Source organism: Schistocerca cancellata, chromosome 1, assembly GCF_023864275.1.
Source record: "Schistocerca cancellata isolate TAMUIC-IGC-003103 chromosome 1, iqSchCanc2.1, whole genome shotgun sequence".
In the NCBI taxonomy this organism is placed as follows: domain Eukaryota; kingdom Metazoa; phylum Arthropoda; class Insecta; order Orthoptera; family Acrididae; genus Schistocerca; species Schistocerca cancellata.
Window position 1 is genome coordinate 95,126,233 of NC_064626.1, and position 18,285 is coordinate 95,144,517.

Consider the following 18,285-nt stretch of genomic DNA (forward strand, 5'->3'; position numbering starts at 1 on the left):
AGAACCATTATAAACCCGGACTCCACTATCTACAGCAATAGGGATGCCATGATGGAACAGAGCAAGCACAGTTTCACACGTGCTTCTACCGTGCATATTGATATCCACAGAGGAATTGTTTGATCACTGAAGTTATCCTACACCAGCACAAAATATTTTCTTTATTCGACAACAAATTTCAGTTAGTGTGACAAGGCGAGAGTGTCTACCACTTCTCTTCGTGCTTGCCAAAACTTACTTTGGCTCGTAGTGTCGTCGGATTTCTCTCCAGTTTTAAATGTTTGTAGTATTGCGTGCAGGGGCCTCCAAACATTTTGACAACCTAACAGACCATTTGGACAGAATCTGGCACGATATCCGGCAGGAGATCCAGCAAGTCATCCAGTCAATGTCAAGCTGAATAACTACTTGCACAAGGGCCAGAGACGGACAAGCTTGTTACTGACTAGCTCAAGGTCTCTCTCATTAGATAGTCATGCACTTTCTTCAGAAATTGTGATGATTTGTTTTTCTCTACATATACATCACATTTAGAGATTTTCCGTCCCACATGGATAATTCCTCCGCTGTACGTCGTTGGTTTTCTTCTTAGAATGTAGACTACTGGCCATTAAAATTGCTACACCACGAAGATGACGTGCTACAGACGCGAAATTTAACCGACAGGAAGAACATGCTGTGATATACGAATGAATAGCTTTTCAGAGCATTGACACAACGTTGGCGCCGGTGGCGACACCTACAACGTGCTGACATGAAGAAAGTTTCCAACCGATTTCTCATACACAAACAGCAGTAGACTGGCATTGCCCGGTGAAACGTTGTTATGATGCCTCGTGTAAGGAGGAGAAATGCGTACCATCGCGTTTCTGACTTTGATAAAGATCGGATTGTAGCCTATCGCGATTGCGGTTTATCGTATCGCGACATTGCTGCTCGCGTTGGTCGAGATCGAATGACTGTTAGCAGAATAAGGAATAGGTGGGTTCAGGAGGGTAATACGGAACGCCGTGCTGGATCCCAACGGCCTCGTATCACTAGCAGTCGAGATGACAGGCATCTTATCCGCATGGCTGTAACGGATCGTGCAGCCACGTCTCGATCCCTGAGTAACAGATGGGGACGTTTGCAAGACGACAACCATCTGCACGTTCGACGACTTTTGCAGCAGCATGCACTATCAGCTCGGAGACTATGGCTGCGGTTACCCTTGACGCTGCATCACAGACAGGAGCGCCTGCGATGGTGTACTAGACGACGAACCTGGGTGCACGAATGACAAAACGTCATTTTTTCGGATGAATCCAGGTTCTGTTAAGCATCATGATGGTCGCATCCGTGTTTGGCGACATCGCCGTGAACGCACATTGGAAGCGTGTTTTCGCTATCGCCATACTTGCGTATCACCCGGCGTGGTGGTATGTGGTGCCATTCGTTACACGTCTCGGTCACCTCTTGTTCGCATTGACGGCACTTTGAACAGTGGGCGTTACATTTTAGATGTGTTACGACCCTTGGCTCCACCCTTCATTCGATCCCTGCGAAACCCTACATTTCAGCAGGATAATGCACGGCCGCATGTTGCAGGTCCTGTACGGGCCTTTCTGGATACAGAAAATGTTCGAGTGGTGCCCTGGCCAGCACATTCTCCAGATCTCTCACCAATTGAAAACGTCTGGTCGATGGTGGCCGAGCAACTGGCTCGTCACAATACTCCACTCACTACTCTTGATGAACTGTGGTATCGTGTTGAAGCTGCATTGGCAGCTGTACCTGTACACGCCATCCAAGCTCTGTGTGACTCAATGCCCAGGCATATCAAGGCCGTTATTACGGCCAGAGGTGGTTGTTCTGGGTACTGATTTCTCAGGATCTATGCCCCCAAATTACGAGAAAATGTAATCACATGTCAGTTCTAGTATAATATAAATTGTCCAATGAATACCCGTTTATCATCTGCATTTCTTGAAACTTCCTAGCAGATTAAAACTGTGTGCACCGACCGAGACTCGAACTCGGGACCTTTGCCTTTCGCGGGCAAGCAGGAGAGCTTCTGTAAAGTTTGGAAGGTAGGAGACGAGATACTGGCAGAAGTAAGGCTGTGAGGGCCGGGCGTGAGTCGTGCCTCGGTAGCTCAGATGGTAGAGCACTTGCCCGCGAAAGGCATAGGTCCCGAGTTCGAGTCTCGGTCGGTGCACACAGTTTTAATCTGCTAGGAAGTTTCATATCGGCGCACACTCCGCTGCAGAGTGAAAATCTCAATCTGCATTTCTTCTTTGTGTAGCAATTTTAATGGCCAGTAGTGCATTTCTTTGTCTTGGAAGGTGTGTGTTCTCGATATTTGAGTGAGGCTTCTCGTGACCTACAACGCCTCGGAGCTGATGTGTACTGGCCGCCAACAGTCGGCCATCGGGAGGCAAGGGTGAGTTGAGGCCAGCCAGTGTGTAACAGTTTGCCGCGGAGGCTCAGCGTGTGGCGAGCGTTGGTGCGGCGGCCGGGCGCCCAGAGCGAGTGCGAGGTCTGGTGAGGCGGGGCGCCACCGCCCCAGGCAAGGACGGGCCATCTGGGCCGCGGCGGTCCTTGGCACGGTTCCTCCAGCACCTGCGCGCGTACCACCGGCCCCGCTGGACAGCTGACTGCCCCGGTGCGGCCACGGCCGCTGCTCGGTGTTGGCGACTGCGGTTGTGCTGTGCCTAGAAAGTTCTATATTTTGAACATGGCTGCGCTTCTCAACGGTTAGGGATCAGTAAATGGATTCAAAGCACCCGACCAGTTGCAAGGAAAGGCGGTTTTATTCAGCCTCTGACCATGGTTTGTCCATCTTTACACGGATGTTGCGGGAACTCGTCTGTGTAGTATAGACTCTTCAATCAATACATCTTTCAGCCGTCTAAATTTCAAATTGGCATTTTATTTGAACAACGAATTTTGGCGCTACCTGTGCCATCTTCAGGCCCCTGACGGACGTGAAGGGAAAAAAATGTTCCAATGCGTGTGAAATCTTATGGGACTTAACTGTTAAGATCATCAGTCCCTAAGCTTACACACTACTTAACCTAAATTATCCTAAGGACAAGCACAGACACCCATGCCCGAGGGAGGACTCGAACGTCCGCCGGGACCAGCGACGCTACATTGCGCCAACTTCAGGCCCCCTGACCGACATGATGGAAGGTTTCCACCTCTGTTCTGGTCAAAATAAGGGTCAACATTGAAAGGGTCCTGTAGCCACCTTTCATTAGTCCGGTAGCCCAATTTCACAAGTATTTCTCTTTCTTTTCCTTGTTTCTCTTTTCTCTTTACTCTCATAGTGGCGTGATTGAATGAATGTGGTTGTGTGTCACGTTGCTAGACAGTGGCGTAGTCTGCTGCAGAAAATCTGCGATAGTCGTACAGATTCAGCAGCAGTGGTACAGAATAGCCAACTCTCATAGTGGTCAAGTCAGCAAAGAGGTTTTCGGGAGAGGAAAAAGGGGGCAGTCTGCCGCCGGTACGGGAAGCGTCCACAGCTGTGCTCCAGTCGAAGAAGGGCGAGTTAGACTGACCGCGTGGCGCGTTGTTACTTGGCGAGGGGAGAGCTGTTAGCTTTTGGTCTCGCTTTTGAAATCTGGAAGATTGCTTTGCCTTGTCGCAGCAAGGAATGCAAAACTTTGGCAGATTTTTCTTTTAGCCAATTTCTGTAGCAGACTTGGATCCACCGGAAGAGCGCCACACAAAGGTGTCGATAAGAAGTGAGCACTCGCTTCTGTATGAATGTCTGTTTGCCTTCAGCTGTGCCTGCATAAGCTTTCACCTTTCTAAATATTTAGAGCCTTGCCTTCTCGTAAATTTTCCTTTCTTTATGTGTCTTTCGTCCGTGGGGAGCCAACCACGTGGTAGAACATTATAGTTGTTGGGCTACCGGCATCACTAACTGTCCGATAGCATGTTTGTTTTAGATCATGTTAACACGATTGTGTGATGTGATATTGTTGGAATTTGGCACTATACCTAGAAATTGTCTCCACAACCACGTGTTATCAGGAATCGTGTACATGCCTCACACCCTTATCTTACGAATAAATGATTTTATCTACAATTTTCTCTTGTGTTCCGAGATTACGTTTTTGCACCTAAGTCACTCACCTCGTAGCTTTCCCGTTAGCACATCCAATGCGTTTCCTTACGCACAGGTCCAGTGATTAGTCTCCTCTTGTATTTTATAACAAATGCTTTAGATTAAGTCATATTTTCAGGTGTGTTGATGGGAGCTGATCTTATGCAGTGTTCATACATTTTCTATTTTAATGTTTGATTGTCGTGAACAGTGCACAGGCAATACTATTAATTACATCGTATCCGCTGTGAGCGACCTCACAACGTTTTTGTGAGTTTTTGGTCTGTGATCAAATTAATTTATTTTCCGACTCGACCAAACCTTCGATTAGTTGTATGGTTAGAGTCGGTGGCGACCCTAATCTTCTCAAGTTAACTTCACAAGCAATAAGCATTTACATTCCCAATAATAACGCAATAACCCGTAGTAACCGGTTAGTTACAACATTTATTGACTAGTATCTGCAGATTCTTGACACTGCGATCTCTTCGGTCGTCACGGCAAGTGAAATCTGGCCTCCATTTTAACTGGACGTCGGTCAGGGGGCCTGAAGTTGGCGCAATGTAGCGCCGTAACTGGTGCAAATAAAATAACTATTTGAAAATTAGACCGCTGAAAGCTGTATTGATTCCGTATTCTGAATGGATGTAAACCCGTCTTTTTCAGAAACACACATAACGTCACGACAATGTGACAGCAGTAAGAAATAATGAAGCGATGTGACAATTGTCCAATGAGAAAAACGCTGGTCGCTATTGTCAGGGTTCATCTAGTGAGCTTCACACCGACTGACAAGAAACGGAAAGTATGAACACCAGGAGAACGAGATAGGTGACGCGTGAGCTGAAATAAAAGTACGCTTGATGCATAAACGGCCAATAAGTGGAAGTTCATTGAGGGGGAGGGGCGGGCGGAGTGATTGAACAACGAGAAAGAAATAACATCAAAGAAAAATGTTCTAACTTACATTAGAACCTGTCTACGAGTAAGACTAAAAGTGTCCGCTCAATTGGCCGTGCGGTCTAACGCACGGTTTTCCGGGCGGGAAGGAGCGCCTGGTCCCCGGCACGAATCGGCCCGAAGGATTTGTGTCGCAGTCTTCGGATGGTTTTTAGGCGGTTTTCCATCTGACTCGGCGAATGCGGGCTGGTTCCCCTTATTCCGCCTCAGTTACACTATGTCGGCGATTGCTGCGCAAACAAGTTCTCCACGTACGCATACACCACCATTACTCTATCACGCAAACATAGGGGCTACATTCGTCTCGTGTGAGACGTTCCCTGGGGGGGGGGGGGGGGGGGGGGTCCACCGGGGTGAACCGCACAATAACCCTGGGTTCAATGTGGGGCGGCGGAGGGGTGAAGTGGACTGCGGTATTGGTCGTGGGGTTGTGGACCACACTGGCTGCGGCGGGGACGGAGCCTCTCCGTCGTTTCTAAGTCCCCGGTTAACATACAATGCAATACAAGACTAAAAGTACATTGTCGTACGAACAGCAATAAAATTCATGCGTGAGCACACTGAGACAGACGTACGTGTTGATGAAAGAGATTAGTGCATATACTTTTCAAATGTAAAATTTTAGCAAGTACTAATTTTTATGCCTTTCGTTACTTTTTATGATACGTGTGATATTCCCACCCCTCTATGGGGATCTAGTCTCTGTATGAGAATAATTTTGACATGTATGTTTCCGCGTTTGTAATTACTGCTATTACCTTGTCTACAGGTTACATGTATCTCTCTGAAGAAGACGAGTTTACATCCGTCGAAATTATGGTAAAATGTTGATTAAAACCACGTTTTCTTACAACTGGTTGGCTGCTTGGAATTCATTTACTGACTAGAAGGTTGTAAGAAATTATTTCAGTGCAGCGGATAATTCGTATTACAAGAGGCGTCCTGAAGCTAAAACTATTCCGAATTTACTCGTCCACGAAACGACCCTGAATATAACGACCGTTGTAATTAATTAAACTGTCTTAAAACACACAAAATACAGTTGACACTACCTATTGTATACCCCTATGCTATACATGTACCATTATTTGGTGCCTAAATTACACTGCGTAGAGCAAAGAATTGCTTAATTTGAACACAGCAGTACTCTCCGCCAAGTATGGTCAAATTAATCATGGAAAATGGAATGTTGCTTGCCTTCCTCCGAACTTGGAATTGTTTTAGCCAGCTTACGGGGTACCTACATTTTTACGTCGACTCCGAACCATTCTCAGCTAGGCAGTGTTCACGTTAAAAAAAAAAAATCACGTCGGAAGTGAAAGAAGCAATTATTGACAGAATTCAACCCAACTGGCGATCAAACTTCGGACCTTTGGATTTATCGACTGGCACTATTTAACCTCCGAGCCTCGCATGATAAACTACGATTAAAGAACATTGTCATTATCATCAGTCACCACCACCCTTCATAATTATCATCATCTTTTGTGCTGATACTGCCTTTATTCCTTCCGAGCAGTGCATAACGTTGGATGTGCAGAACGTTTCTTTCCGTCACTACATAATCGCTTCATATCATAGTTTTGGTACCGAAGGATTCATTTTCCCCATATTGGTATTTGAGAGATTCTTCAAATTCTTCCTTGAAATGAAGACATGGTCTCCCTCAAGCGCCCAGTCGTTGTAAAGCATTTGCAGCTAACGTTTCAAACGTCACTTTACATCATTTATTGCTTCAAGCTTTGAGGAACTGCTCGATCTCTTTAATATCAAATCAGTATACTCCTGGATGAGGTGTTTCCTGGAAGAAACCGGAACCATCGTTCCTCCCCTTTTAGGCAAATTGCTTACTCTACGGTTCCAGACAACCTTCAAACCGAGCGAGGTGGCAGTGGTTAGCACACTGGACTCGCATTCGGGAGGACGACGGTTCAATCCCGCATCCGACCCACCTGCTTTAGGTTTTCCGTGCCTAAATCGCTTCAGGCAAATGCCGGGATGGTCCCTCTGAAAGGATACAGCTGACTTCCCTCCCCATCCTTCCCTAATCCGATGAGACCGATGACCTCGCAGTTTGGTCTCCTCCCCATATCAACCCAACCCAACCCAAACCCTAAACGTAGACAATACAAATTACCCCTGGAGTCATGTGACCAGTGGGGAGTACTTGTATTCACAGCGGCTGAAGTCAGTGAGTGGAGGAACAGAAACATACTCTTGACCAACCGAGTAGAATTTTCAAAACCAAGCTTCCAATTGGTTTGGAAAGGGAAGTGGGCATAAGTAACGTGTTACCAGTTTTGATGTGAGACAGTGGACATGCACCTGCGATGCGAAAACAATTCCAGAACGGAGTGTTGAAAAAAGAACAACGGAGATAAGCATGTTCGGCATTGCTGAGAAAGAAGGGGAAGCAAACTAATTTATTCGGAAACATACGTAATAAAAATGGGGGTTCCTATTTTAAAAAAATGCAGTTGATATCCGTTTGACCTATGGCAGCGCCATCTAGCGGACCTACCATAGCGCCAAAGTGTGTGTGTGTGTGTGTGTGTGTGTGTGTGTGTGTGTGTTGAAGCGCATTAGCTTTCGGTTATACTGTACGCGAGTTTGTTGGCCTCCGTGGGGCTGAACTGTCGAGTGAACCATTTGGTTTTCTTGATTTCCAGGAGTTCGATCTGGAGCAGAAGATCGACCTGGAGATAAAGATGCGAGAGGGGACGACGAAGCTGCTGGCCGCGTGTCGGCACCAGACGCAGACCCTGGAGGCCGCCAAGAACCTCCTCACCTCCAACGAGCGCATGTCCGCCTACATGGCCGAGCTGCAGCGGCGCAAGAAGGAGCGTCCCCAGGGGTGAGTGTCCGCAGCCAGCACTAAAGATCCGGTCACACAAAGCTTCGGATGTAGCCGCAGCAACAGAGCTGACCCCCGTGTGCTTTCATTTGGCACGGTCTGTGTTCAGGTGTAGATGTTGCATAGTACCTCGAAATGAATTGATGCGAGTGGCTTCTTCAGCGAGGCTACGACATGCGACCTGTACTATTCATGTCGAAATCGGGTGACGACGCATTTCTAATGATATCTATACGAACTCTATATTGAGTCTCCAACACAATGACAAAGGCAAACACGGCACCAAATAAAGCTTGTTTACGGATAACCGGAAACTCTTTTATTTCCTAGCCGATGTCAGCTTTGCCTGCAAATCGGCATCCGTATTCCGCAACTGTTGTTAAACAGAGCTGAATCAGTCTTAGACCAACAACTGGGCGAATATCAAGCTGGTTTCAGGACAAAGATCCTGTGCAGAGCAGATCCGTAACCTGAAATATGTTATATCATACGTCAAATCAAGATCAAAAACGTTTGTTGTTACCTTGGTCGACTTTCAAAAAGCGTGCGACTCAATTGATCGAGAAACAATAAAGAACACCCTTGCCGAATTTGGTCTAGATAGGAAAACAATCTTATAAGCGCCACTTTAAATAACACAGTGTCAAAGGTCAAGTTCAGAGGCGAACTATCAGAACCATTTGAAATCTGTACAGGGGTGAGACAAGGTGACGTGCTCTCTCCATTGCTTTTCAACTGTGTCCTGGAAAAGACAGAGAGTGGAAAACAACCGTGCCGCCAGGTTATGGGATTCAAATTGGACACAAAAGAAATGGCCTCAGTGGAAACTGTTTGCTTTTTGCTGATGATCTGGCACTCATTGCAAATAATATTGACGAAGCTAAGGTTCAAGTGTCCAGCCTACAATCAATTGCTGCTAAGACTGGTCTAAAAATAGCATTTAACAAAACTGAATTCATCACAAACATCAAACACGCTCCTCCTCATATTGAAGTACAAGAAGAGAAAATCAAGCAGTCGAAGAAATTTGAATATCCTGGAGAAATAATTACACCTGACGGTTCAGAAAATGCAGCTGTAGAAAGCAGGTGTTCTAAACTAGAAGGTGCTTTTCATCTGTGCAAAGACTTATACAAAAGCAAAAGCCTGTCTTTAAATCTAAAACTTAGTCATTATAACACCGTAATTAGACCGTGAGAATGTTTAATCATGACGAAGAAAGGACCACTACAAAAACTTGAAATAAAAGACCGGAAAATTTTGAGGAAAATCCTTGGCCCTATCAAAGAAAATTCTCCGAATTCCGCCGAAGACACAACTGTAATTTATACGAACATACAAAAGACATTGTTGCTAGCAAGATGAAGCGGAATACGATGTTTTTTTGGTCATCTGGAAAGAATGGACCCGCAAAGACTTACTCATCGCCTACATTCATCAATTTCAACAACAAAATCATATTCAAAATGGGCAAGCCAAGTTCAAAAGGATTTACAGGAAGCTGAAATTTCATTTGATGGAATTCAGGATAGAGAAGTTTTCAGAGAGAAAGTCAAAATTACTAAAAACCTTATTTCGCTTACTGCGCCAGTTCCATGTCCTGCCTGCAAATGGTCAAACACAATCAGGGAAAAGATAAAAATCTTCGTGGTCCATAGCAGGCCGAAAAGATAGCAAAAAAAAAAAAAAAAAAAATCCGCAACACACAGCGTAAGGCATGGCATGGAGTACTTTGTCACAATATCAGCAGTTTTGTGCCTTATCCCATTCACGTATTGAGCTAATGAGGATGACTATATGAATCTATATCCTCCCTAATCTCTTATCATAGTCTCGTGACCCTACGCGAGGTACTATGGCAACAGGATGTAGTGCAGTATTACTCTGAATTTGCCCAACAGTGTTTCGCGAGAACTTCGTCGTATTTTTTCAAGATTTTTCATACAAATTCCCCGTGCGTTTATGTTATGTACGGGCTGTATCCATCTGCTACGACCTAGCAACGCGTCGCTGATACAGTTCACCATTGTCTCAGAAGTGTTCCTACACTGTGCGCAGTACTCAGTGCTGTAATATCTGTTCATATCCTTCCGTGTGTAGCGCTTTCTCAAGCGTGTAGGCATGCCTGCTTCATAGGGCCTCCAAACGCCGGAACAATGAAACTGGTCGCACCATCGTCTTGTATGAGATTTCCTTTGCAGGTACATTCCATTTTCCCAGAACCCTTGCAACGAGTTTTAACTTTTCCTTCCGCCTCCTCCAATACTGACGTTACATGATCGTGCCATTTTATATAGCTTCTTAGTAGTATTCGTAAATACGATGTGAAGTGCTTCACTACTCTTGTAATTGGATATGCACGGTTTTCTCGTTGTTTGTTTCAGGCATTATGATGCACTTAAAGAAGCTGCGATCCATTACACCAGATTCAACGATGATACTTGGCAGGCAGTCTGGTTGTGCTGGTAGCCTCTGATAGATCTTTCATGCGTATTTTGATCATTAGAGGCCCCATGATGCTTTCATCGAGCATCGTTACTTTCGTTATTGTATGACTGTTTGCTGTCCATATAACATCCTGTGTTCCATTAATCGAATATTAACGTAGCTGGTCACACATACAGCCTCACCAAGTTCCTGGACACAGAGGAGTATTAGTGGACGCTATTATTGGACGTGTCCACCCTTCGCATTTATTACAGTTTGAATTCCGCTGGAGACACTTTCAGTAAAATGTCTGAATGTCTTTGGATGAGTGATAGCTCATTCTTCTCCAAGAGACGAAACCAGAGAAGGCAGTCATGTTGGTCGGTATCGACTTTCTAACGCATTCCAAAGGCTTTTCATTAGGTCCGGGTCAGGACACTGGGCTGGTTTGTCAATAAACCATTGCCTCACAGATACTGCTTTATTACAGGGTGTTATTGTCAAGCTGATACAATCAACCATCGTCTCAGAACGGTTCCTACACTGTGCGCAGTACTTAGTGCTGTAAAATCTGCTCATATCCTTCCGGATGTAGCGTTTTCTCAAGCGTAATAAGACGATCACACCCTAACCACACACAAAAAAAAAAACACCTTCACCGTACTAGTCTTAGCACTATAAACCGAGCGAGGTGACGCAGCGGTTAGCACACGGACTCGCATTCGGGAGGACTACGGTTCAAACCCGCGTCCGGCCAATACTGATTTAGGTCGTCCGTGATTTCCCTAAATCGTTTCCGGAAAATGCCGGGATGGTTCTTTTGAGAGGGCACGGCCGACTTCCTAAGCTGATGGGACCGATGATATCGCTGTTTGGTCCCTTTCCTCCAATCAACGAACCAGTCTTGGCACCATACACGATGGCAGGTAACGTTCTCCACGCATCCGCCTAACGCAAACCCTTCCATCGGATTGCCACAGCGTCTAGCGTGATTCGTTATTCCAAATCACTCGTTTCCAGTCGTCCACTGTCCGGTGGCATCGCTTTTTACACCACCTCAGCATTGACAGAAATGTGAGACCAGTGAGGAGCTACTCTATCATTATATTTCATTTTTCTTAACTCCTGACAGGCAGCTGTTGTGGTAGCCGGACGGCTGGTAGCACTTTTGAACTCAGCATTCATTCCTTTTGCTGAGTTCATGCGATTTTTTTTTCAACTACTGTCCGCAATGCTCCACGATTCGTGTCCTTCAGTACATGAGGTTTACCTGGTCTTGATTTAGCTGTGGCTGGCTCTTTGCTTTTCCGCTACAGTTTCATCGCTACCTTTAGAGGTGTTGAAATCCCTGATGGATTCGTTACTCAGGTAACATTCAATGACTAGTCCCCGTTAGGAGTCACTGAGCTCTCCTGATTCACCCATTCTGCTGTTATTGCTTCCCTCGTGACGACACCATACCCCCCCCCCCCACCACCTTCTTTTATACTGGCGTGTCCGTTTTTCGCGATGCCTAGTGGTCCATTACGTATTACGTCGGGTTGTCCGGATACTTTTGATGAGCTAATATATCTACGAAGACATTGTGTACGATCATGCTTAGTCTGTATGACACAATAAGTGCACACTCTCATATTCTGTAAGAACGCTGCTAACCGTGCTGTTGAGCGGATAAGTAAATGAAACGCCCTGCTTAAATCCGCAGGACAGAACAGGTAGTTGGGATTGTGGAAAGGGGCCAAAAGGGTGCTGTCAGTTACACTCAAACATATATAACTTTATTTAGTCGTCCAAACAATACAGCAAAAATTTTTGAACTTAGTTATCGGCTGAATAGGCCACACTATCTTATGCGTTAAGGTCACAACCACTCTAATTTAAAAACGGCTGAAAGCCATTAACTTAAAATTCAGACTCAAAACAGAATATTTAGAAGGCCTCACATAAGTAAGTTCTATAACTTGGCTGAAGGCCCAACAAATCTAACACTTGCAAAGCAAACAAGTTTAATTTAAAGACGGCTGAAGGCCTATGGTTTAAGACCGCAGGTAAAATTAATTAAAAAAACACACACACACACACACACACACACACACACACACACACACACACACACACACACACAGGCCGAAGGCCTTATCTTCAATTAGGCTGAAGGCTCAACACAGTCAGATACTTGAAAGACAAGAACTTAAATTTAAAAACGGCGGAAGGCCGATCACTTAAACAACAAAAATAATTTGTAGTAGGCAGAAGGCCCAAAGCTTTATCTTTAAACAGTATTTTACACAGGCTGAAGGCCCAAAGAATGCAAGACTTGACAAGTAAGGAACTTTCAATTTTAAAGCGGCTGAAGGCTCATTATTTAAAACCCAACTAAAAGCATACAAATTCAAACCGTCGTCTATAAGCCATTAAAATACACAATCAAACAGCAATAAGAGAAGGCAGTACAGCCAGCGGCGCTCAGAGGTTTCCGGGGGTTGGTCTGCACTTGAAATATTAACGTTCGCTTCGGGGAGACAGCTAGTCGGCCTAGCTATATCCGATCCGTCGGCAACCCAACCAAGAAACAGTCAACGGACCGATAAGACGACTTGCTTTTCACCCGACCAGTGCACAAGGAACTCCAAAGCCAAAACGTAAAAGGCGTAGCCGCCCACAGCTAAGTATACATAAGCTGTCAAAACTACACACACGTGTTGGACAGCGACAACACGGTGGGGAAAGGACACTGCCTGAATTTTACGTCAGCAGCCAGGGCAGGTAACCGGAACGCTAACGGCCACAAGGCAGAAAATTCCGCGGTTGCACCTGGACTTCAAATAACCAAAATACAGATAACTCCACCGGATTATGGCCAAATTTTCGCCGACCAGAACACTCGCTGTTGCTCACGGTAATACCCTCAACAGCCAACCAGGAAAACCAGCGGCACAATATGAACAGTCTGACTTCGGTAATTAAATCACCACTCAACTTTCATGTCTTGGGTCGGTGAGCCACAAACCTCTTAGCAATCGTAACAGCTCCCACACACTCCGACACCGCGTAGGGACCGCCAGCGGGCCCGGCCCACTGCGCCGAGCGGAGATTTCCTGGCTGATGCACATCAACCGACCGACTGCTCGCATCCAGTAGGAATAACAGGGACAAATCAGGCGTCGGCACACACAGCCAATCCATAAGCGATCGCCGGCCAAATACACGTCGTCCGGCAAGACGACCGACCGACGACCAACCAAAGTCGTCCCCACTCCAATCATGTGTGACGGCAACCGCCGGGCTAGTCACAGCAGTCCGGACCTCACTGCTGCCGCACCCCGACTGAACTTTGGACTCGCGTTCGGGAGGACGACGGTTCGATCCCGTCTCCGGCCATCCTGATTTAGGTTTTCCGTGATTTCCCTAAATCGCTTCAGGCAAATGCCGGGATGATTCCTTTGAAAGGGCACGGCCGATTTCCTTCCCCATTCTTCCCTCACCCGAGCTAGCGCTCCGTCTCTAATGACGTCGTTGTCGACGGGACGTTAAACACTAATACCCCCCCCCCCCCCCCCGACTGAACTTGTGCCACGAGCCAACTCCGACACTCCCAGGTCCGAACTCTGCTCCTCTCGCAACACACGACAACCGGGAAGTAGTAGCAGTCAGCAAAGATAACACGCCAGGGCTTATATAGATAAGCACCGCTGCTGCCGCTCACGGGCAGGCAACTCAGTGACACCAGTAATTGAAATTAACATAACGAGGTGGTAATACAGTAAAAAAAAAAATCTAATGGAGATATGGCACGAACACGAGCCACTCACAGCTCATTGTCAGTAAATTCATCTGGATCGAATCTTAAAGTGTACTTTCCCCCCCCCCCCCCCAATGAACCATGGACCTTGCCGTTGGTGGGGAGGCTTGCGTGCCTCAGCGATACAGATAGCCGTACCGTAGGTACAACCACAACGGAGGGGTATCTGTTGAGAGGCCAGACAAACGTGTGGTTCCTGAAGAGGGGCAGCAGCCTTTTCAGTAGTTGCAAGGGCAACAGTCTGGATGATTGACTGATCTGGCCTTGTAACAATAACCAAAACGGCCTTGCTGTGCTGGTACTGCGAACGGCTGAAAGCAAGGGGAAACTACGGCCGTAATTTTTCCCGAGGGCATGCAGCTTTACTGTATGATTAAATGATGAGGAAGTATTGAATAGGATTGGGGAGAAGTTTGTGGCACAACTTGACCAGAAGAAGTGATCGGTTGGTAGGACATGTTCTGAGGCATCAAGGGATCACCAGTTTAGTATTGGAGGGCAGCGTGGAGGGTAAAAATCGTAGGGGGAGACAAAGAGATGAATACACTAAGCAGATTCAGAAGGATATAGGTTGCAATAGGTACTGGGAGATGAAGAAGCTAGCACAGGATAGAGTAGCATGGAAAGCTGCATCAAACCAGTCTCAGGACTGAAGACAACAACAACCTCCGAATGAAATCGCTTTACCGTGTTACACACACACACACCTCTCAAGCTGCTGGACAGTATTCTGTTCAGGGTTTCGGATGCATACTGTCGTTGATACGGCGCCGACTTTGCCTGCGGATTGCAGTAGTCACTGCAAGTGGTAGTCATCAGCAAAGTCCTCTCTCTATTTGTCAAATCGCCGCGGCCACGTATAGTCCCTGGGACGGCTGTCCAAACGGGAGCCTAATGCAGAAATGGTAAGCCGTTTGTAGTGGCCTCCATTGTCTTGGCCTTATCCCCCGGCGCAAGTCAATCGGCCACGCCGCGCGCCGGCAGTGTAAGCTCCCCATTGTCCTCCGCCAAACAAAACGCGGCGTCGGATACGGCGGCGGCGGCGGCGGCGGCGCGCGGCGATATGGCGACAGCCGATAGGCCGCTTTGCAGCGCGATCCCACTGTCCCTGACATTGGCGCTGCCGGAGCTTTGAGCCCGGCAGCTATGGCGGGTCAACTGCCGGTGGACAAGTTCCTGGGACGACAAAAGCTGCGAGCGAGTTAAAATGCAGTATCGTAATTTCGCTTTCGAACGACAGGCAAAATTGAGTTAGACCTCTGCTATTTTTGTCGAAAACTGACATTCTAAGACCGTAGCTGTGTAAAAAATATAGGTTGACAATTACAGAGAAGACAACAGCAACCAGCCACTTTTTACGATGCTATTTACATATTTAAATAGCGCCGTTACCGGTTTCGAACCAAAAGCTTTCTCTTTAGACGGCTAGTTCACGTTAAGATACATTTTAAATTAGCTTTCGCCAATGTACGAGGGTAATCCCAAAAGTAAGGTCTCCTTTTTTTTGTATGAGTACATAGACCGGTTTATTTCTACAATGGTTTACATCAGTTTACAGCTTGAACATTTAGTTATTTTTCGACATAATCACCATTTCTGTCCATGCATTTTTGTAGATGCTGTGGCAGTTTTTGTATGCCCATGTCATACCAGCTCGCCGCCATGCTGTTCAGAAATTTATGAACCTCTTCTTTCACCTCGTCGTCGGAGCTGAATCGCCGGGACCACAATTAATGCTGACAGGTACTGTGAGACTCTGAAAAAGCTCAAACGGTCAATTCAGAACCGGAGAAGAAAAATGTTGAGCAAGGGCGTACACATTCTCGCTCGTCAAACCGTCGCTCTCCTGCAACAGTTTCAGTCGAACATAATCACCCACCCATCCTATAGTCCTGACTTGGCGCCCAGTGACTATCACCTGCTCCCTAGGTTAAAAGAACATTTGACCGGAATGCGATTCAGCTCCGACGACGAGGTGAAAGAAGAGGTACATAACTTTATGAACAGCATGGCGGCGAGTCGGTATGACACGGGCATGCAAAAACTGCCACAGCATCTACAAAAATGCATGGACAGAAATGGTGATTATGTCGAAAAATAGCTAAATGTTGAAGCTGTTGTAAACCATTGTAGAAATAAACAGGTCTATGTACCTATAAAAAAATAGGAGACCTTTCTTTTGGGATTACCCTCGTAAGATGTATCTTAACGTGAACTAGCCGTCTGAAGATAAACCTTTTAGTTCGAAACCAGTAACGACGCAATTTAAATAAATAAATAGCATTGTAGAAAGTGTATCGTTGCTGTTACCTTCTCTGTAAGAGTCGCCCTATATCAGCTGGACGTCCTTTTTCCGTGTATAGCATAGCGTATATGAGAGGGAGATAGGACACCAGCCCAGGATGTACCTAAAATAGCGCGGAAAACTGCCTAAACACCGCACTCACGGCACTAGACCAACAGAGGTTAATCTGTCGCTAGGATTCTATCTAGTTTGGGTAGCTTTGCCTGTCCCGCAAGGTAGCGCGCTCTGCGTGAAGTTATATGAACAGGACAGCCGATGACGTCAAAAGCGGTATTTCGTCACACTGTTTCTCCGGCGCAGCAAACGCTGAGAGCAGAGGCAGCAGGAACGGCGGTGCAGAAGTTGGCTGCAAACCCCAGTAGGATGACCGCGGGAGAAGGCGGCGGGGTCACCTGATCCGTGACTCACAGACCTGCTGCTCGCCCGCTCTCTCAGTTTCAAAGAAGCGCAGCAATTGATGTCAATCATCAGTAGGCCAGTAGTCGACGGTCGGCGCGTGACGCAGAGCCCTGGCCGATCTCCAGGGAGCAGGGCACGTGAGGTGGTGGTGGCTCGCAACGTGTCAGATGTGAGGTCATCCAAGCAGTTTCGCTATCATGCGGCAGAACGCTGAAAATCGTAAGGGAGCTGTTGTAACAACCAGACCTTGTTATGAGCATGATGTGTATGGAAGGAATTATGATTTCAGTAGAAAAGCTTTTACAAGTCTGCACAATTTCCCCAGAAGGACTATTTCAGGCGGTGTAGAATTTCACCAGATAAAATGTTAGTCACCACAAATAACCTTAATATCAACTTGTTCCCTTGATGACCACAGTTGGGCGAGGAAGGCAGTACACGAGTTTCTTCAGACACATTTAGCTGAAGTCACTCATTAATGGTTATAAGCCCTTTTTTTTGTCTTAAGTCTTCTGACTGGTTTGATGCGGCCCGCCACGAATTCCTCTCCTATTCTCCTGTGACAACCTCGTCATCTCGGAATAGCACTTGCGATCGACGTCCTCAATTATTTGCTGGGTTTATTCCAATCTATTTTTTTCCCGTGCAGTTTCTACCCTTTACAGCTCCCTCTGGTACCACAGTCATCATTCCCTGATGTCTTAACACACGTCCTATCATCCTGTCCCCCCCTCATCCTCAACATTCTTCTGTAGCACCTCATCTCAATTGCTTCTGTTCCGATTTTCCCACAGTGTATGTTTCACTACCATTCGCTGCTATGCTCCAAACGTACATTCTCAGAAATGTCTCCCTCAAATTAAGGCCTATGTTTCATACTAGTAGACTTCTCCAAGCCTGGAATGCCCTTTTTGCCAGTGCTGGCACGCTTTTTATGTCTTCCATGCTCCGACCGTTATGGGCTATTTTACTGCCTAGGTATCAGTATTCCTTAACTTCATCTACTTCGTGACAATCAATCCTGATGTTATCATTACTGCTATTTCTTATTACTTTCGTCTTTCTTCGATTTCCCGTCAATAAATACTCTGTACTCAATAGGCTGTCCATTCCATTCAGCAGATCATGTACTCGTAATTCTTCTTCACTTTCACTCAGGAAAGCAATGTTATCATTGAATCATATCACAGATATCCTTTCACCTCGAATTTTAATTCCACTCCTGTGCCTTTATTTTATTTCCTTGTCGCACACCCTTCTTTGTCCGAACACTTCGTTCTTGGTCTCACGCTCATACATATTGTATATTACCCCGTCTCTCTCTATACCTTGTAACTTTCTTTTAAAAAATATGCTTTAGATTACGTTGAATGATAGTGTAACGTTCTATAAATAATTATCTGCAATGTAATACTTCGAATGAAAGTGTAACAGTTTCTTTA

The 18,285-nt window shown here is 46.2% G+C and overlaps 1 protein-coding gene across 3 annotated transcripts in view; it reads left to right on the forward strand.

Annotated features, from left to right (window-relative positions):
• The window catches only part of LOC126166217 (rhotekin-like), a 512,066-nt gene that overhangs the window by 394,748 nt on the left and 99,033 nt on the right, over nucleotides 1-18,285 (forward strand). For all 3 annotated transcript variants that reach the window (XM_049920385.1, XM_049920386.1, XM_049920384.1), the window contains exon 2: nucleotides 7,726-7,910. In XM_049920385.1, the coding sequence (XP_049776342.1) occupies nucleotides 7,726-7,910 (185 nt within the window). The remainder of the gene's footprint in view (nucleotides 1-7,725; nucleotides 7,911-18,285) is intronic.